The sequence below is a fragment of the Alligator sinensis genome, unplaced genomic scaffold (assembly GCF_000455745.1).
Source record: "Alligator sinensis unplaced genomic scaffold, ASM45574v1 scaffold203_1, whole genome shotgun sequence".
NCBI classification, from domain to species: Eukaryota; Metazoa; Chordata; order Crocodylia; family Alligatoridae; genus Alligator; species Alligator sinensis.
In genome coordinates, this window is record NW_005841949.1 from 2572986 (window position 1) to 2593949 (window position 20964).

At 46.3% G+C, this 20964-nt stretch overlaps 2 protein-coding genes across 5 annotated transcripts in view; one reads left to right on the top strand and one right to left on the bottom strand.

Annotated features, from left to right (window-relative positions):
* CNOT1 (CCR4-NOT transcription complex subunit 1) overlaps nucleotides 1-10386 on the top strand; it is a 94930-nt gene extending 84544 nt beyond the window's left edge. The window contains 5 exon segments of the mRNA XM_006020194.1: nucleotides 4288-4437; nucleotides 6735-6915; nucleotides 8005-8137; nucleotides 8360-8494; nucleotides 9306-10386. Of these exon segments, the coding sequence (XP_006020256.1) occupies nucleotides 4288-4437; nucleotides 6735-6915; nucleotides 8005-8137; nucleotides 8360-8494; nucleotides 9306-9384 (678 nt within the window). The 3' untranslated portion in view covers nucleotides 9385-10386.
* A 150-nt stretch (nucleotides 10387-10536) lies between these two features.
* SETD6 (SET domain containing 6) lies at nucleotides 10537-20958 on the bottom strand. Of its 4 annotated transcripts, none has more exons than XM_025199776.1 (9): nucleotides 20771-20958; nucleotides 20112-20210; nucleotides 19508-19652; nucleotides 17694-17835; nucleotides 17107-17301; nucleotides 16689-16809; nucleotides 15614-15794; nucleotides 15219-15361; nucleotides 10537-10763 (listed from the first exon to the last, which is right to left on the bottom strand). In XM_025199776.1, the coding sequence occupies exons 1-9, from the start codon at nucleotides 20870-20872 to the stop codon at nucleotides 10713-10715; spliced, it is 1179 nt and encodes a 392-aa protein (XP_025055561.1). In that variant the 5' UTR covers nucleotides 20873-20958; the 3' UTR covers nucleotides 10537-10712. The 4 variants fall into 4 exon arrangements, with proteins under 4 accessions (XP_025055561.1, XP_025055559.1, XP_014373784.1 ...); XM_025199774.1 differs by lacking the exon at nucleotides 10537-10763 and adding an exon at nucleotides 12589-13953; XM_014518298.2 differs by lacking the exons at nucleotides 10537-10763; nucleotides 20771-20958 and adding exons at nucleotides 12589-13953; nucleotides 18838-18964 and having other exon boundaries at nucleotides 20112-20212.
* Between the last annotated feature and the right edge of the window lie 6 nt (nucleotides 20959-20964).

A 20964-nucleotide genomic window follows, 5' to 3' on the forward strand; every position in this document is an offset into this window, starting at 1 on the left:
ACGTGCTGCTCCGGGTGGGATGGACCCAGCCGGGTCAGCACCGGCCAGGAAAAGCAGCATGCAGCTGAAGTCGGCTTCGCACGTGCTGTTGGGGATGGGAGGAGCCCGGCCGGAGCGGCAAGGGCTCAGCTGCACTTTTCCCCCTGCCTGCACCAGTCAGTCCCGAGCACATGGAGCTGCCGCTGCTGTTGCCGGCCCGTGGCGGCGCGCTGCATGCTGCTCCAGATGGGACAGACCTGCCCGGGTCGGCACCAGCCAGCAGAGGCAGTGGGGGAGCCGTGTGCCGCTCAGGACTGACCAGCGCAGATAGGGGGAAAGTGCAGCTGAGCCCCTGCTGCTCCAGCTGGGCTCATCCTGTCCTGAGAGGCACATGGCTACTCCTCTTCCGACATGCACCACGTCGGCAACATCAAGCTGACGCGGCGCGTGTGGGAACCTTGTCCCCTCCCCAGCCCTTCAGGAGCCATTAGGAAGCTGCTGAGGGGCTGGGGGAGGGACATGGGGTAGAAATGAAAGTAAACAGTGTTTACTTTTATTTCCCATGGCAGCACCGCGGGCCTCAGAAAATGCCTTGGCAGGCTGTATGTTGGACAAGCCTGGTGTAACCTGTTTCAGTGCTTTGCTTCCCTTCTAGTGAGATGATTTTTCCTAACACCTAACCTAATCTTCCCTTGCTGCAACTTGAGACACTTTCTTCTTGTTCTATTATTTGCTACCATTGGGAATAGTTTAGCTCCTTCCTCTTAGGAACCAGCCTTCAGGTAGTTTTAAGGCTGCTATTAAATCCTGCCTCAGTTGTCTTTGCTTAAGACCCTCAGCCTCTCCTCAAGCCATGTGCCCCAGCCCCTTAACTATTTTTATTGCCCTCCACTGTACTCTCCAATGGGTCTACATCCTTTTCTGGAGCAGGGGGGGACCCAGAATTGGACACAGTACTCCAGATGTGGCTTCACCAGTGCCAAATAGAGGGGAATAATCACTTCCTTTGATCTGCTGGCAATGCTCCTACTAATGCAGCCCAGTATGCAGTTAGTCTTCTTGGCAACAAGGGCACACTGTGGCTCATATTCAGCTTATTGTCCACTGTAACCCCGGGTCCTCTTCTGCAGAGCTGTTGCTTAGTCAGTTGGTCTCCCAGCCTGTACTGATGCATGGGATTCTTCTGTCCTGAGGTGCAGGACTTTGCACTTATCCTTATTGAACCTTATGAGACTTCTTTTGGTTCAGTCCTCCAGTGTGTCTGGGTCTCTCTGAATCATAGCCCAGCCCTCCAGTGTATCAACTACTCCTCCCAGCTTGGTGCCATCTGTCAACTTGCTGAGGGTGCACTCCATGCCATCTTCCAGGTTGTTGGTGAAGATATTGAATAAACTGGCCTCAGGACTGACCCCTGGGGCACTCCACTTGATACCAGCTGCCAAGCAGACATTGAGCCATTGATTGCTGCCCTTTGAACCCAATGATCTAGCCAGTTTTCTATCCACCTTAGTCCAGTCATCCAACCCTGTACTTCCTTAGCTAGCTTGCAAGAATATTGTGGGAGACCATCAAAAGCCTGGCTGAAGTCGAGGTATATCATGTCCACTTCTCTTCCCACATCCACAGAGCCAGTCATCTCATGGAAGGCAGTTAGGTTGGTCAAGCACGACTTGCCCTTAGTGAATCCATGCTGACTGATCTATGCTAATCACCTTCTCCAAGTGCGTAGAAATGGATTTCTTGAAGACCTGCTCCATGATTTTTCCAGGGACTGAGGCAAGGCTGATTGATGTGTAGCTCCCCACATCTTCCTCCTTCCCTTTCTTAGGTGGGCACTATATTTGCCCTTTTCCAATCATCTGGGACCTCTTCTGATTGCCACAAGTTTTCAAAGATAATGGTTAGCGGCTCTGCAGTCACATCAGCCAGCTCCTACAGTACCCTCAGGTGCATTGTGTCTGGCCCCATGGACTTGTACACATCCAGCTTTTCTGTATAGGCCCTAACCTGTTCTTTTGCCACTATTGGCTGTCCACCTCCCCAAACTGTGCTGCCAGGTGCAGTAGTTTGGGAGCTGACCTTGCCTGTGAAGACTGAAGTGAAAAAGGCATTGAGTACTTCAACCTTTTCCTCCTCTGTCACTAGGGACCCACACTTTCCCTGATCTTTCTCTCGTTACTGACATAATTGTAGAAACCCTTTTTGTTACAGTTCATATCCCTTGCTAGCTGCAACTCTAGTTGTGCTTTGGCCTTCCTGATTTCATCTCTGCATTCCTGAGCAATACTCCTTCCTATTTGTTTGTCTCAAGTTTTCTACTTCTTGTAAGCTTCCTTTTTGTTCTAGCTCACTGAAGCATTTGCTGCTAAGCTAAACTGGTCTTCTGCCATACTTGTTAGTCTTGCTGCACATTGGAATGGTTCATTCCTGCACCCCTAGTAAGGTTTCTTTAAAATACTACCAGCTGTCCTGGACTCCTTCCCCCTCAGACTGGCCTCCAAGAGAGTCCTGCCATCAGTTCCCTGAGTGAGTCGAAATCTGCTTTTCTGAAGTCCAGGGTCCTTACTTGACTTCTCTCCTTCCTTCTTTTGCTCAGGATCCTGAACTCAATCATTTCGTGGTTGCTGCTGCCCAAGTTGCCATCCACCGCTACATTCCCCACCAATGCTGAAATATTTCTTAACATACTGAACATAAGCATAGGGTTCTGGCCTTGTAATTGCAGCCACATAGACAGGTCCTTTCACCTATCCAGAGCTCACTGATGTCAGTGGATCTTTGCACAGCTCAAAGACTGTGCAGATCTCATTGTAGGGGCAGATCATTCAGGCTAAAAACAATGTTTTGTGGCTCTAATGGCTCTTAGATGTGACTCAAAACAGATGCTACTGCAGCACAGTCATTTACATACTAAGCTGAAATGGCAGTTAGCTGGAATTAGCTGTGATTGTTCCAAGGCAAAGCATTAATTTGGTTTATTTCCAGGTACCTATTGTGGGACAATGGGTTTGTCCATTTCTAAGGTCTGGGGTTTGCTAGGAGATAAAACACTTGTATTCTAATCCTGTTTAGCCTCAAAATTTGACTATCGTGAGTCCTGATATGAAAAGGTGGATTTGATGCACCAGAATAACATCCAAGAGGGGTTTTATCATGAAAATCTAGAGCAAACAGACTTGCTTGGTTACTAAATACTAGAACAAGGAGGTCTTTGGGACAAGCCAGTTAAACTAGTGGAGGCATAGCCTGGGATTAGTGTTCCTTGTCTAGCATTCCATCTGTTTGTACCAATGTATTATGCTAGTTTACTTCCTCTTGGTTTATCTCTTCAAGAATGCTGACATTGGCAGTCTTGCATGTTTCATTCTCAAAAGAAGCAGTTCTGCTTAACATCACACAGCTGATAGCTTATGCTTTATCTTTTGGTCTTGTTTTAAGAGTTGGTTTCACATAGCATGGTGTAGGCATGCCTAGAGGTCAGTGAAGCAGCCAGCATAAGAAGGAACTGCCTATACTGAAACTTAAAAAAATGATGTGCTGCATACTCTCTTTACTCGCCTCCCTTTTCCCTTGGAAACAATGCTAATGTCTTGGCCTTACAAGAATGGACATACCCACCCATGTAGACTATCCTGAAGTATTGGTATTTTCCTGGATTTTGGAGACAGTTCTTTTGAGGAAGTAGTGCTTTGACTACTATTCTGAAGATTTGACTCTTCTAATCTGTAGAGTAGGTATGGCTGCATCAAGGCAGACTTGCTACATTTCACCAGTCTCATTCCTTCTTGTATGAGCCACCTTTTTATGGTGACAAGAAATAAGTGTTCACAGCCCACTTAGTTGCCTTTGCTTAGACTGCGTATAGGAAGACCAGATGCAGGCAGATGTTTTTTTGATATAGCCTTGCATCCTCTGGGAAGTAAGTAGAATAAAGCTGCTATACAGTCATTATTTGCTATCTTTGAATGCCTGGACTGAATTCCCTTCATCAGAGGGACAAGGCTGTATATCTTGCTGCCAGTCCCATGAGAAATCCAGCTTTTAGTAGTTTGCAGGTAGGTGAAGGAACAAGACTTCTGAGGGCTGAGAAAGATAAAGAGCTGTAGCAGTCTGCCAGCATTTCGTATGTTTCTTTTCTGGAAGAAAAAGGTACCATATAAAGACAGGTGTTGGATGCAGCCAATTCCTTTATCTGCTTGATTTCCCAGAGGAAGTCTTTTTTTCTTTTTTTTTTTTTTTTTTTTTGTTAACAGCAGTTTGACTAAAACAGCAGAAACTGGGTAACTTTTATTTCTTTTACCTTCAAAGGTGGACATGTTAAGTGAGATTAATATTGCTCCGCGGATACTCACTAACTTCACTGGAGTGATGCCACCTCAGTTCAAAAAAGACTTGGATTCGTATCTCAAAACTCGCTCTCCCGTCACTTTCCTGTCCGATTTGCGCAGCAACCTACAGGTTAGTGTTTCTGTCTCTGGGCATGACTTACCGAGAAACCTGAAAACAGTGCCACATATGCAAAGTACTTGTGGCATTTAGGCATACATTCTAATAGTACAAGAACCTCCAAGATTGCATGCTCTTCTCAAGTAGCCAGCAACAAATTAAGGCTTGGACACCAATGAAAATAATGTGGTGAATGCAGATGCGCTGGCTACTTTTTGATTCCAAAGTGATACCAGTTTGGGAGCAGATTTGTTTTTCTTGGGGTGAGGGGGTTGCTTTGTTTGTTTTATCTGCTGTTTGGGGTACTGTAAAACTAGCACTATTTGAAAGACTAAATCCATGTGCTTAAATACTTACCTGGTACATCCTTTTAACACTTGCAGTGTAAGGGAGGATTATCTGAATGCAGAAGTTAATTATTTTCATCACACTGGGCTGAGGACCTCTTTGTGACTGACTGCCATCTCTTCAGCGGGCCTCTGATTGTGTCTGTTAAAAAATGTTAACCCCAGTACATGAGATTTTTACCAGATTGTATAGAAACTCATCACAACTTGTTTCACAATTGATTTAAGGAAGTTTTGTAAATCCAGTTAGCTGTTTGGTTACTTGTTCTTGAAAATTCCTGATTGTTTACATGGGTAAAATAAATAACATGCTTAATCTGGGAGAGTAACCACAGCAAACATCTGTAATTGTATGCAAACAAGGAAATTAGGCCCTGGGATCTAAAGCCCACTGCTGATTTATGCTGTTGAGTAACTGCACAGCTTGACTAAGGATGGTAAACTCTAAAGTTAGTTAAACTTTACGTTGGACTGCACAGAAAAATTACCGTATTTACGCAAGTACAAGATGGTTTCCCAATCATGGGTAGGGCACTTGCCCCCCCTCCCCCCCAGCAGCCAGTCAGCAACTTGGGGGGGATCCCCTCACAGCTGATCCCACAGACCAGGGTGGGATCCCACCAACCTCCAAATGGCAGCAGTGCGCCACTGGCACTTCCAGGTGAGCATGATCAATTGGAGGGGGGACTGCTTCTCCTGACCCCCCCCCCTCTCCTGCCCCCCATTCCCTGGGGGTGCTCTCAGCTCTCACATGCACCCCCTGTGCCATCACCATTGGGTCTGTGCCCTGAACTACACAAAGTCATTCAAGGCTGGGAAGGCACAGTAAAACTGCCTGGGCCAATACCATTATGGTCTCTCCCCCTTTCAGGTAGCACAAGGGTAGGCCAGTGCAGCCCCTCTAAATAAGATATATGGTAGTGTCCAATGAGTGCAGTCCCCCTCAGCACCAACTTTTTCAGGTCTTGGTGAGCCACTACATTACATACATATATTTCAACTTCCTTTTCAGCTGTGAGAGTGACCTCTGCTTTTCCCATTTCCAGTGATTTCCTGTTTCTTCACCAGCCTTGTATATCTTATAAACATGGGGTCTCAAACAGTTCATCCAGAATCTCTCTGTTGCTTCCTCTCAGCTTGTTGCATATGATTAGTGCAGCCCCACCCTCCATGAGGTGCAGTCGGACCAGGTTTTGCTGCTTGTATTCTAGGTAAAGAATTGCTGGAGTACCTGTGCTAAAACTTGCAGCAGTTTCAAAAAAAGGCAAACTGCATCATCAATTCGGGATGAACTAAGTCTATATGGGTACTATATGCAAACACAAGTGTGTTTATTTCAAGGTCTGGTTTCAAATTTGCCCCTAATTTCCATGTGTGTTCAGAGTTTGATGGTTAGGAGAGGAGGAAGGGGCTGCAGGGGGAAGAATTTGGTGGGGGGACAGAGGGAATGGGGGCTACATGACACACCCCTGCCCCCTTCCTCCCCACAGATTTTTCCCTGCTCTGTAGCAGTGGGAGGGGGACCAATTCAAGACAAACCTCCAGTAATAAGATTCTATATCTGGAAAATTATAACACTTCTTTATAAATTTTCTATATGCAGAATCTAATTATTGGGGGTTTGTTGTGTATTCAGGGTCGTCTTACTTTCGAGTAAAGACAGTACTTGGAATACGTGCATCAGCAGAGTTCTAATGCAGTTTAACTAATCTACTTTAACATCTTTCATTCAAATCAACTTTCCTGAGTGGTGGGGTGGAATCAAGCCATTTTTAATTCTCTCAGAAAAAAGCCCTGGGAAACACTTTAATACACAATAAGAGTGAGAGCTGATCACTACGATGGGTAGACTGACTGCCTTGTGTATATGGCAGATTACAGGAACGCTGAATGTCTTCCAGATCCTGACCTATGAAACAAGGATTTTCAAGTGGTAATTTCTTGTTGTGTTTTGTTTACTAGGTATCAAATGAACCTGGCAATCGCTACAACATCCAGCTAATTAATGCACTGGTGCTCTATGTAGGTACTCAGGCTATTGCACACATTCACAACAAAGGCAGCACACCCTCTATGAGCACCATCACCCATTCAGCCCATATGGACATCTTCCAGAATCTGGCTGTGGACCTTGATACTGAAGGTATGCTAGAAATGTTTCTCCCCATAGTTGGTTTTTTTTCTAATTTAAGAGAGCAGATTAACTGTGTGCTTTGGGGAAAAAAAAGCCAAAACTACCGCTTTATTTCATTGTTAGTGGATCTATATTAGCAGTGCCACATTAGAAGACTAAAAATCTGATACAGGGAAAATATTATAATTGAAACCACAAAAACTTTGTTTCAAACAGCTTACCCAAATGTTAACTTTGGAGTGAGTGTATTTTCAATTTTGATAAAGAAATTTTGCTTCTCTTCTCTACTGAAGACTTGTGCTGATGAATTTCCTATCTCCTATATGTGATGCAATCCTACTTTTTGCCTGATGGTTGACATCAAGGGTATAGCCTACAGATTCTAGATTTTGCAAGTTGGTGCATGTCTGGCAGAATTTAATAAATACTGTTAAAAGCTTGGCTGGGTTTGGACATGCCTGTTCTTGTCACAATACTACTAGTGGATTAGGTTGCAAAAGCTTGTATAGCTACTTGGTTGTAAAATAAAAGGTGGTACATAACACACAACATTTAACATCTTCAATGCATTTTACAAGTACTAGTTGGTGCAATAGAAGAGTCTAAATTTGAGGGAATAGTGATGCGTCTTTGGATAAAGTACCATAAAATGACAGCTAGTTCCAGAGGACTAAACTGCTACGAACCATTCAGAGGGATGCTCAAACTAACTTCTTGATGAGGAATCCCAGATGCTTAGCTGAGTCTCAGCTGGGGTCCTCAAAGTTTCCTAGGGGGTTTTATTATTTTTATATTTTCTTAAAACTATACAATATAAAATCTCAAATCTGAATCCGTACGTAGTGCTTGGGTGTTTCAGGGTGGTGGTGGTATTTAGGTTCCTATCCAACCCTATCCCAAATCCCCCAGGTAGTGGTTCCCAAATTGGTTCATGAGGCTGTAGCAAATATAACATTCCCCGAGGGCGGGGCAGGAAATTAAGGTCACAATGGTAGTCAGGGAAATGAGGGGTTGGTATGTGATCCAACAAGCTTGGAATCCACTTTTGAGGAAAGCCATCTATGTTTGTCTCTACTAAACTACTGTTCCTTTCTCTAGGTCGGTATCTTTTCTTGAATGCAATTGCCAATCAGCTGCGGTACCCCAACAGTCACACGCACTACTTCAGTTGCACCATGCTTTACCTATTTGCAGAGGCCAACACCGAGGCTATCCAGGAACAGATTACGAGGTGAAAGAAACATTTTGCTTCACTTCAGCTTTCCATTCTCCTTCCTTTTTAAATTTAAAGATTTCTCATCCTGAAGGCAGTTGCTCTGTTGTTAGACAGCAACTGTGCCCTACACAAAAATGTCGAATGCAATTTGGCCGTGCTGCAGTTGTAAACATCAGTGTCTTGCATACACTAAGATCTAACCTGAGTCTTACCTATCTGTTTTAATGTGGATTTCAGGGTTCTTTTGGAACGACTGATTGTAAATAGGCCTCACCCATGGGGTCTCCTCATTACCTTCATTGAGCTGATAAAAAACCCGGCATTTAAGTTCTGGAACCATGAATTTGTCCATTGTGCTCCAGAAATTGAGAAGTGAGTATGATGTAACTACAAGTAAACTCATACAAAATGGGCCACAAAGATTATCATTTAAGTTTGTTACTCTATATTCAAAAGTTTCTAAGTGGTCTTACGAATTGGGGGAAGGTAATTGTTTTTTTTGTTTTTTGTTTTTTTTCCCACAAAATGGTTCAAGCGTAGTGATGGTTGGAGATCAAAGAAGGCTTTGTAAGGACTAGGAGTAAACCTGTCCTGTGGTTCTGGAACTTCCTTGTGCTGCCTCCCTTGCCCAAATTGTGACTATATGATTCATGGAAGTGGGCTTCCATGTAACTTCTGAGAGTGAATCTCTTGTCAATGCTGTGCTGCCCTTCTGAAGTAGAGGGAGCTTTTGTTTGAAAAAGCTGAATTTGCTCCTCAGTCTGGAAGCCGCACTGTCAGATACCACGAGTATCTGACAGGACTGTCCAGCAGCACAGTAAATTAGTCTACTGTGGCCTAATTGCCATGCACATGCGGACAGTGACACTTTACTGTGTAGCAAATTAATCTGCTGTGTAGTAAAGCATCTTGCACCTGGTTACAGAGATCAGGGCACATGCTTGTGGCATGCAAAGGGACAAAGATGCAGTTGCTGCATTTTTTTTTTAGGCCTGGCGAATCACACTGAATGTGAACCCTGTAAAGTGCTGACTTGCTTGGACAGCACCGGTTGAGTTCTTGGTTAGGTGGATGATGGTGACTTCCTGTCGTGACAGGAAATCCTGATATGAAATTCTCCAATATGGAGAACTCGGACGAAACCTAGCTTTGCATGTAACCTTTTGCTTCTGTCCATGTTCAGGTTGTTCCAGTCAGTTGCACAGTGCTGTATGGGGCAGAAGCAGGCACAGCAAGTGATGGAAGGGACTGGTGCCAGTTAGATGACCTGCATCTTGTAAGCGTGCCAGCCTGGAGTTCCCTGTCCCGGCAAACCAACAGAAGAATCCTTAAGGCTCTTCCTGACCTTCCCAGCCCCCCCAATTTGGGTACACCAACAAACCTTTTGGTGATGTCTGTGTGGGCACGTTCCAAAGTTTCAAAACAATTTTTTTGACTCTTGGCCAAAACTCAGAAGATGCTGTGAATATCATTTTGAACTAGTGTAAATACACAGAACCGAGATGTTTGTCTGGACTTTTTGGGTTTGTGCAAATTGTGTTTAAAGGCAGGTGGATGACTGGCACCTGTCCAGCTTGTAATAAAGGGGCAGCTGCTGATGCCAAGCACTTGTCTGGGGCAGACCTCCTTGTCCTGACATTCCCGGACTCCCAAAGAATATTGAAAAGCCAGTTGAAATATTATGTAACTTATTTTTCTTTATGTGGATGGGGGGACCTTTAAATCACTAAGTTGTTTAAAAAAACAAAGTGGATGCATTGGAATTGGGGAATACTATGAGATACAAAGGGAGGGAGGGGTTGGGATTAAGGTCCAGGGTTGCTGTTTTTTTCTCCCTCCCCTCCCCTCCCCTTATCCCCTCCTCAACCCACATCAAATGCTGATGGACAACAAGGGGAGCAGTTGGAACACTCTTCCTTTCTGTTGAAGAGACACCTCAGGCCCTTTGGGAGAGGGTCAGCTGTTTTTAGTAAAGAAACCAGAGACCAGGCCTATAGCTTTTTTCCTTTATTTTTTTTCCTGACACTTGTAAATTTTTGGGGGCGGGGAGGGACATGATCTAGACCTGCCTCCTATGGCCACACAGTATAAGTTTGTAAAAAGAACAAAGGACCAATACAGCCCATTTTGTAAGGATTTTGAATGTTTTGTAAATGTATTGGTCCATGTGTTGTATTTTGTAGCCTTTCTAGTTCTTGGACTTTAGTTCTCCCACTTCTTGTATGTATGCATACTGTAGTTACACATTAAAGTCATGACATGCAGCAGGTGCCACTGTCCTTATTCTCTCTGCTACTGTGATATTGGATGCTTGAGGGTTTTCAAAAACGTCTTCACTCTCATCTTGAAATATCCCATACATACATATGTTGTGCTCTAGTATCAAGTTTTAAATCAGTATTTCCATCCCTTGAGCCAGTGTGGAAGAGAAGTTAAGCAATGATTAACTAGTCATAAATACTTTTCCTTTAAAAAAATATTGCAGTATAGCACTGAGAGAAGAGTGTTTACGAAGTTAATCACAAGATTGCAGGCATGCATTGTGCCATTATATTGTCAGAGGCAGACAACCTCAGTTTTGGACACCATCTTACTGCATCTCTAACGGACAGAACGTTGTTTTCTTATAGTTGACCGCTTTCTGAAGGGAGGTAAGAAAAAATGTAGATTAATCCCTTAGCTCAGTTGTTTTGAGAGGATTTACACAAGAAAAGCTGTAAATCTGATGTCATGGCTGTGTAAATAGCTTTCATTTATGACTATTTTAAAACACTAATCTTAACCTAGATGATTGTGTTAACGTTAATAGCTCCAAATATTCACTTCTGTGCTGCAAAAACTGATGATAGGGAAACTAATTCTTCCTTTAGTCATATGGGTATAGAGAAAGCTAGAAACTCCTTGGACATTTGGTTTATTCCCTCATTGGAAATACAGATGCTTTTATCTGAGGGTCTTTTTGTTAAGAGGACAAGGGAGCTTTTGTCTGCTCACTTGATGAGACGGTTTGCACTGTATCTTTATGGTTTCAAAGGGTCTCTGTTTTTTTACCGACTTAGAACTACCTAGAATCTCTTGCAGGGACATCTTAGTGTATTTTCCCCTTGCAGCTTGAAGGAATTGGCATGAGGTCCCAGATCTTCAAGATACAGGTGGCCAAGACAGCAGGCAACCATAACTGCATGTGAGACAGTGGTTCAGAGTGAACTCTTGATATTCCCAATACCTTCTGCTAGACTGTTCTTAGTCAAGCAGCTTGTCTGCAATACTCTACTCCTAGATAAAGGTGTGACAACCTCACTGTAGTTCCATACAACCAACAGAAGTAGGAGCCCTTTGTGTTAGAAGGGATTTAGTACTTGCACAACTACAGCTGAAATAAGAGGAGAAACTTTTGCCACCCTCCCACTCATCCCCCTGCCAGCTTGTTTTACATTAGGCTAAGGTACCAAACTATACCGAAACCCTGTGTCTGGTATTAAGGAACTAACTTTCTTTCCCAGCAGAGTCTTGGGCATTCCAAGAGCTGAAATGATCAGTGTCTTGTGTTTGCCTTCCAAGACCAAGTGCTTAGTATGGGCTGTGCTGAGGTTCATAGGTCTCTGGTTCTATACTAACACAGCTGCAAAGGGCTTCTATTTCTGCCCAATGCTGAACAAGGAAAAAAGTGGTGGGGAGGCCTGCAGCGAGCATCCACTTGCTTTTAGGACATGCCAGTTTTACCTGTAAAAGATGTTTCTTCCTATAATGGCAAACCTAAAACAACCTGTTTGGACAGGACTGCTACTACCAAGAAGGAAGCAGGCAAATAAGCCTTGGCTACATACCTAAAGTTAGCACCATGACTTACCACCAAAGGGCAGTGGATGGCTATTGGGGAGGGTTGTCTGAGTCTTTCTATTCCCCAGATTCATTGCTCAGTGGTAAAGGCAGAAGAAACTCAGACCCCTTGGCAGAACATAGCTGACTGACCACTGCAGACAACATCACCACAGTGGGAGATAAAGACCCAAGTGTTAGACTGGCATGTGCACAACCATGGAGGGCACCTTCTATTTAGAAGCTAAAGTGGACAGGGGCTCTGGTAAAGACTTCATCCTGCAATAGGTCTCCTGTGTGACTTCAGTCCTCCTTATTTACTCTAGCAAGTAAAACAGTCTTGTATCTTCCAAGACCTGCTTTCTAAGCTGACTTCTAGGCCTGTGCGAAGCAGATAGTAGTCACTTTGGTTTTGGCCAATTCAGGGGACAGTGATTCGGTGATTCAAATCACTGTCCCAAATCAATTTGGCAGTCTGATTCGGAGATGTGGCCAGAGCCAAATCAAACCAGGGCCCCAGCCCCTGCCTGCCCCAGCCTCCCAGCTTTTTTTTGTTTGTTTTTTTTTTTTTTTTAAAGCCCAGCACTCAACCCCTGGTGGGGGGGAGGGGGGGGGGTGCATGGGCATCCCCCACCTGTTCTCTTAGATTTTTTTATTTTTTATTTTTTAAAGCCCTATCATGGGCTGCCTGGTTGCAGGGGGGCAACCCCCACCCTGTATAAGGGGCTCTGCCACAAGCTCCCAGAAGCCCTGAGGCTGTTGCAGCAGCCAAAGAGTGCAGGGCTCTTTTTTTTTTAAGAACCGGGGGCTGGGAGAGGATGAGGGCTCATGGCAGAGCCCCCCCCACCCCCCTGCAGTGGGAGGCAGCAGGGATCATCCCCCTGCCTGGCAGCAACTGGTGGATATGGGGCTTTTTTTGTATCATAGTACTATAGTACTATTACCAACTAGCATCCAAGTACATTTTTGTTTTTTAAAGAACCTGGATGCTACTGAAAACCTGATTATTTCATAGCTGCTTCTTGACCTGCAAAAGGATGACACTGGAGAGGTTAAACCATCATTAGTTTATCCAGACTGAGTTTCTTTAGCCTAAAATGGCAAAGTATGAGCTGCCCGAAGAGATGGTACCAGCAGATCCAGTAGTTGTACAGGTTCTTACTGCACTATTAAAGCTTGATCTCTGAGGTGAGCATTTATTTTGCAGCTGCTCTTAAGGTTTCCCTTGCAGATATCCATTTAAGGCATAGAAACCTGGAAGAGCTGTGGCTTCAATAAAGTATTGGCCTTAAAGGGGAATTAATCCTTCATTTACAGGAATAAACAATAAAACAGCTCAAATATGAGCAAGGCAAGAACTGCTGGTATTCTCTGCTACTTTGCTATGTTGGTTCCTGATCTCACAGGAGATTTAGGGGGGAAGTTTTTACCTCCAAAGGTTGGAAATTAGTGGCCACATTAAATCACTTCCACATCCTTAAGGCAGGTCTTTTATATAAAATATATACAAGAGGTAGACAAAAAGCAAATCCAGAAAACCTAGAGACTTCATTTAAATCTTGCCCTCTGCTCTTCCTGAAGCCCAGTGGCCATACCCACCATTGGCCCTAGTACAGATGGTACAATGCTCCTTTGCCTGTGGCCTGACCCCAGCTGCACTTCCAGACTGCATTTGTGCTACCTGCTATGCAGTTCTGTCTCTACTGCACCAACTCCAGCAGCTGGTGCAAGATTTTCTTTTGCCCATAGCGTACATGTAAGGCTTGCTGCTCTCTCTGACTCAGTTTGCCATAAGCCACCTTGTCATTCAGCAAGTCCTGCTCTGCATTCAAGTCTGAATTATAAGATGCAAGGGTCAGCAGCACGCTGTTATGGAGCAACTTCTTCCGCGAGGCTTTCAGCTTGCGTATCATCTCATTAGACAGCATGCTCTCCTCCTCCTCGCTGGTATCTTCCTCCCAGCCATCTTTCTCTTTAAACTCTTCAAATTCTTCCACAGACATGCAGAGCACCTACAACCAACCACACCCACGCATACTCATTGTGATCTTGCACTAGAGAAGTAATGCTGACAGTTGGGACCTTGATCCTAAGGTCTGTTTTCAGCTTTTGACCCCTAATGGATTTTTGTTCCCCCCAAAAATATAAAGACTGAGAGTGACTAATAATGAGGGCCTTCAAAGATGTAAAATTTATGGCAATGTTGATATGTTAATTACTCCATAAATTGCATACTCATGCATTCAGCCAATTTATAGCATGGTAAAAAGGCAAATCAGTCACAAAGGGATTGCACGTTATTTGTAGAACCTCTTTGTGACTGGTTTGTCTCGTACTTTAAATGTTCCAAATCCAGAGTTGTCCTGAGCTGGTGCTGACAATCCCAGGGTCCAGGAAACAGCCACCTCCTGACTGATTCCTGGCATGGATTGATGTTTGAGACGGGGCATAAAATTCCTCAGCTCCCAGTTACACCATTATATTGATATCTGCTGTGGGGTGGGTGTAAGGTTAACTGCCCTTCAACTGGGGCACAAATAAAATGGGCTTAGCAAAGCATACTTACTGATTTTCAGTTAAGGCACAGTGCAGAAAGGACTGTAGAGAAGGTAAGGCTGGTATCTTTTTAAAGCTCCAGGCTCCATATTAAGAAAAAATTAATTCAAACTGGAGCAGGTACTCCAGAAGAATAAAACCTGGTTTTAAGCTAAAGGACAGTTTTGGCGCACACATGGATATAAACTGACCATAAGTAACCTAACCTAGGCTGGTATTAGAAACTTCTTAACTGTGACAAATACTATTGTAAATCAGCCTACCAGAAGCTAGATCATGTTATGGAAGATGCTGCATGAGATACAGAGCAGGGGCCAGGATTCACTGACTGAGGAGATCCAGCCACTTGCGCGCTAAGATCTAAACACCTGCAAATGTTTTCACTTAAATTTGGGCCTATGACATTGCATTGAAAAAACAAGTAAAAGCTTTGCCCAGAAGGAGACAATTGCATGGTTCTCTGTCAGGATGTTTCAGTGCTGAAAGCAGGCCTGACTGCTATTGCAGAGGCAAGGAGAATGTTTGAAATTGAAACTTTTGTGGGGGCAGATGTTTACTAACTTCCTGCAAAGGAATTCAGTCAGCCAGTGACTCTGTAATTGTAGCTGTCTGGGAAAGCAGCCTAAGTTGCCCAGGCTTTTGGAGAATGCTAATCCAGGGGCCAGGATCAGTGCTGAGAGTAGAACCCACAACTGCCTCACTGGCATGGAGAATCACTCACCTTCAGGGTCATGGACAACTCTTCCTCAGTTAACACCTCCTCCCAGCCAATCACAAAAGCACCTTCCTCCCCCACCATCTCCATCTGGCAGAGGAAATCCCACTGCTCCGACACCAGCTGCTGCTCCGCTGCTGTTCTGGCACCTGTGGATGACAGGACACATCAACCAAGCATGTGCTCCCTGTGAGGAGCAAGAGATTTACACACCAGCCCAGAATTTTCAAAGCCATGAATGATTTCGGATGCCTGCCTGGAATTGCTGATCCCCACCCCAGGAACCACCCACCCTGCACAGTCCAGCCCGGCCCAGAGGCCATTCCTGGCAAGGTGTTCAGAACAGGCTGTCCTGCTCACTGCAAGTACACGTGGAACATCAACTGCTGTGGGCAACTCACGTTCCAACGCTGCTTTGCGCACTGTCACCATCTGGATGTCAGCTGTATCGTTGGTGTTGCCTGGGTATGGCTCAGCAAAGCCATACATATGCACAAGTTGCCAGTTTGCCATCTGCCCATATGTATTGAAGATCTCTTGCCCTTTGCAGACAGGCTGTGTCGTGACCATTCTCAGGCACTCCTGCACATAGAGAAATGGGACAGGAGCAGAGTACAGGCCATTGGCCTCACAATGTGGTGACTATTCCCTGGCTCCCCACAACAGACTTTATGGTGATTCTGGGGCACATCAAGAAACCTACTGGCAGCCTCCCTCCCCCTTAAGAAAGAAGCTACTAGCTCTTCCCCAGCATCCCAGCTGCTGCCTTGTGCAGAGCAAGCGTCACATTACCTGCTAACCCCTGGGCTCCTACCCTGCTTCTGTAACATATGCACCTTTTAGGTGGCTCAGCTGATCACCAACTCCTTTCCCTGATGTTGCTTGTCCTTGTTTTATAGGAAAACTTTAGCCTCTGTGTAGGTTATTATTAGGCTAGTGCTATTCACTACCCCTCTGCAGGCTGGAACATTAGTCTCCTAGAGGCAGTTGCCCCAATATGCCAACAGACTGATGTGTCCTAGTGTAGATTCCTCAGAGTCCCCATTCTACTGGCACAGACCGTAAAGACACTGGTGGATCCAATGGCTGGAGTGGGGAGTAGAAGTTTGGCATCCAGAGCAAAGTGAAACCTTTGATAACCAGGCCACCAAAGTGACAGAGTACAATCACCAGTTCCTGGGCTCAACAGAAGGCCAAACTGGGTGAAGTCTGGTGGCCTGGTAAACTGGTGGTCAGACTATCAGACCTAGGAGTGCCGTGTGGTTTTATAATCTGTGAACCTCTAGAGAGAGACATGCACTACAAAAGCAGCAATCTCCACCGAAAGGGAGATGGACAGAGGGGAGCCGCAGCACCAGCCTAGAGACATTCCAGTTAGACTGGCCAGATAGGCGGCGGTGGCGGGGGGAGGAGTAACAAACCATGACACCCATCTGTGTTGGAACTTGCTCTCCAGTCTCATCTCAGTCTACTCACCGGGGAGTGCTCCAGGTTGGCATTGTTACTGGCCACATGATTCAAGATGTCAGCCATTGGCACCATCATTGGAGGGTTGGGCTCCTTCTCATCCTCATCTTCATCCAGAGGCTCCTGAAAGCTGTTTGGAAGGGAAAGGAGGGATGAGGACGTGCCTATTCTATGCCTGGCAGAACAAAGTCAACCTGGGCCTGTGACTAAGAGACTAGCCTGCCCTCTCAAATGGCAGAGGGCCATAGGTGGATGGTGTAGAGGATGTAATGGCTTCAAAGCCTCTTCCACCACCCACCCTTTGTTGCCAAAGCATCAGCGATCCTTAGAGGACGTTCCTTGTCCACCCAGGAGAGATGGCTGGTGGCTTCATTTCAGGCCTCCTGTAGCTGGCTCCATTATCCACAAGCGCCCTTCTCCCTCTCACCTATAGGCCATGACGAATGCCACCAGTCTCTGGTATAGCTCCAAGGTGTGCAGCTTCGGATCAAAGATGTCTGGGTGGGACTCCATGAAAGGCAGGATGAGGGAGGTGTACTCCAGGTGGATGTTGGCCAGGTCTTTGTCCACTGCTTCTAGGATGCCCGTGCCCTGCAGCAGCTGTACTCTCTCTTCTTCAGGCCTGTATCCGAGGCAGGTCAGACAGAGATTGTGTTACCTCTCCCAGTGAATCTCCTGATTGCCACACAGGCTCCCACTCTAACTAGCACACTCACCCAAAACACCATGGAGCATGACAACCACCAGGGACAGACTGCCTACAGAGGCTGTTACCTACCTAACGGAACAAGCAAATGCACGCGCGTTCCCAGCCCACTGCCACTAACCTGTGAAGATACAGCGACTTGGCCAAGGCTACAGAGCAGAGCGAAGAACAACCCAGGTCTGTAAGCCTCAGGACCACATGGATTCTCCATAATTAACAGCACCAGAGTCCAGAACACCTGCTCCAGGGGCAGGAGCAGTAACTGGTGGATTGCAACAGCCTGATGCTGTCACATACTTTAACCTTACCAGAACATGGGGTGATCCAAGCTCTTCAGGTCAGGCCAAAGTGAGAGGTAGGGCTGCCAATATGAGTTTCTGGCTGTGTACTCATACAGCAGGGACAGGAGGAGAGGCACCCAGCCAGACTGACTCTGCAAGGATGCTTGGCCTAGAGGGCCAAACACAGGAAAGAAGGAAATACACTGAGGTACCCAGGGTTTCTCTCTCTTCCCCCAAGACCAGGGTCTCGGCTTCTAAGGATCAAACCTACCCCAGAAACCCAAGGCTAAGGCTGGCTAGAAATCAATTGTGTTTCAGGGTTTGGGAATTCACTTTTGTTTGACACTAAAATAAACAGGAACATCTGAAACTGTTCAGCGTGGCATTGTAGCAAAGTATGGTTGGAAAAGACCTTGTAAGATCTAGTCCAACTCTCTGCCCAAGGCAGGAGTGTCCCAGAATAAACCATCTCAGCCAAGTGTCTGTCCAACCTTCTTTTGAAAATTTCCAAGGATGGAGATGCCACAGCTTCCCTAGGCAGCCTGTTCCAATTCTTGACCACCCTCATAGTCAGAAAGTTCCTCCTAATCTTCAACCTAAATTTCCTCTGCTGCAGCTTGTGGACATTGCTCCTAGTTTTGTCTTCTACAGCTATAAAGATATGCTTATCTTTATCCTCTCTCTAATCATCTTCAGGTATTTGAAGACTGTTATCAAATCCCCCCAGTCTTCTCTTCTCCAGGCTAAATAATCCTAGTTCTTTCAGCCTTTACTCATAAATCTTGCTTCTCAGGCCCCTGATCATTTTTGTCACTCTGCACTGAACTTTCTTCTAATTTGTCCACATCCTTCTTGATTTGTGGAACCTAAAACTGGACACATTATCCCAGGTGAGGCCTCCCCAGTGCTGAACAGAACAGAAGAATCACTTCCCTTGATTTGCAAATGACACTTCTGTTAATACAATCCAGCGTATCGACTGGTTGGCTTTTTTTCACAACAAGAGTATACTGTTGGCTCATATTTAGTTTATGGTCCACTGTAACCCCCAGATCTTTCTCTGCAGTACTGCATTTCTATTGTACTGTACTGTATCCCCCAGTCTGCAGTTGTACATGCAATCATTCTATTTCAAGTGCAGGACTTTGCACTCTCCCTTGCTGAATCTCACCTGATTGGTTGTGAACCATTTTTTCCAGTCTATCCAGGTCATTCTGGATCCTAGCCCTGCCCTCCAGTGTCTGCTTGGTGTCGTCTGAAAATCTGCTAAACATACACTTGACTCCATCATCCACAAACTGAGAAGAGGGAGCAAGAGACCCAACCTGGAGCAGCCAGCAGGCCTGGGGGCAGGGACGAGATTCAGCCTTGTCAGATTCACACTTGATCCTAGGTGTCTCATATCTGTGCCACTGAGCTGTGGGGTATCCTGGGTCTCCCTGCTCTCATCCTAGGCTGGAGGAAACTGCTCAATAAGTGTGGACAAAGCATGATTTTGCCAGCAACTATTTCCATTTCAACCTATCAGTATTTTTCAACAGAAACATTTTGCTGGAAAGCTCCTGATGGGTGATGCTCAGGGGTGGGGTGGTTGGGAAGGTGAGGGCAAGAAGAGACTTACCCACCAATCCCCTACCCTCTTTTGTTTGTTAGAAGTCCTGCAAAATTACAGCACCCTGGTCCCAATATCCAGCTCAGACCCACTATTGTCTCCCCTGCACCTGAAGCAGAAGAGGCCCCCCCTGGGTGCCCCCCTCCTGTAGAGAGCCCCCAGAAACAACTGTCTCAGTGATGGGATGTTCAATCTAAGCTGATGGCCAAGCTCCTGGGGCATCACGTACCTTCCTCCAAGAGGGCCTGGATGGAGGTGGTGTGCTGGGAAAGGAGGACTGCCCTTGGAATGGTGAAGAGGACTTCTCCAACCTCCAGGTCCTCTCTGGCCAACATGCCATAGTCTGCCACGGTGCCTTCTCTGCTCACACAGACCTAGGAGGAGGCAGGAGACTTTGCTGGGTGACCCCAGTGACAAAATTCCAGCCCCAGGAATTTGATAGGGCAGCTCTGAAGTGCTGCAAGTAAAGCCACAGCCAAAGGTTGGAGACTAAATCAAGCTACTGTCCACAGAAACTTGCTCCCAACCCCCAACAGGAGGCCAGTAATCCACTGTGTGCTGCAGCCATCCACCAACACATGAGAGGGTAAGTGGGAATTGCCTTGTTACCCCTCACTTTGCCTAACTGTTGCCCTCTCAGCTACCCCTGCCCCATCCCACAGTGGGAGCCCCGCTACCCTGTTTTCCTGCCAGCCCAGTGAGGTAACAGTTTCAGCTGTATAAGCCAAGCTCAGCCTCTCTATGACACACAGGTGTATGGGTCTTATTCGCCATCCATTCCCTGCCCCAGCAAGGCTCCCTGGACACCCAGCGCCATCATCACGATCTCCTACCTTGGGGCTGAGCTCCAGACCAACCTTCTTACACCAGCCCAGGAAGCCAGAGATGGCATCAGTGCTGCAATCCTCAGCAGGACTGTTTTCTGCCACCACCTGTGAACAGAAAAGCAAGTCAAGCTTTGGGAGCACAGACAGTCCAAGCTGGGAGATGCCAGGGCAGGAGACATCATAGGGACCTTGCCAAGCTCCTGCTTAGCCACATTAGCTGAAGAGAAGCAGCACAATGGCCCAGTGGAGACAGCAACCAACTGGATATGAGAAAACTTGGTTTCTAGCTGTAGCTCTGACCTGAACAATCTGGCAAGAGCAAATCCCCTCCTTTAAACAATGCCCAGGGCCCTACTGGATTCATGGCAGAAGTGGGCTGCACTGCGGCTCCTTTAATCTAGCAGGTTCCCCTGTACCCCCCTGCTGCTGACTGGTTGAGGGGCCTGCTGGCAGCTCACTCCTGATTGGCAGGGAAGCAAAAACTGCACTTTTAAACTTGGGGCCATCAAGTCCTTTGGGCTGGGACGCAGCAGTGACACTTCTGGTGTGCAACCAAGCCGTTCCTCCTCCCACAGGGCAAAGGACCCTCCCTGCTCTGCCCAGAAGAGGAACCAGCCAGGAGCAATGCCAGGACCCCATGAAACATTAAGCTTTTTGGGCCAGACCCTGCAGGCACGGCAGGGGTACGAGGCTGCTCTGGTTCCTCTGAGCTTCGTTGAGACCGTTCCTGCCCCTCCCTGCGACGCCAGCGCAGACCCATCTGCCATGCACACGCCTGCGCCCGCCCGCGTTTATCTGCCTGCCCGGCTGCCACGAGCAGCAAAGAGCGGCATCTCTCGCTCCGGGCCTGCGCCGCGCC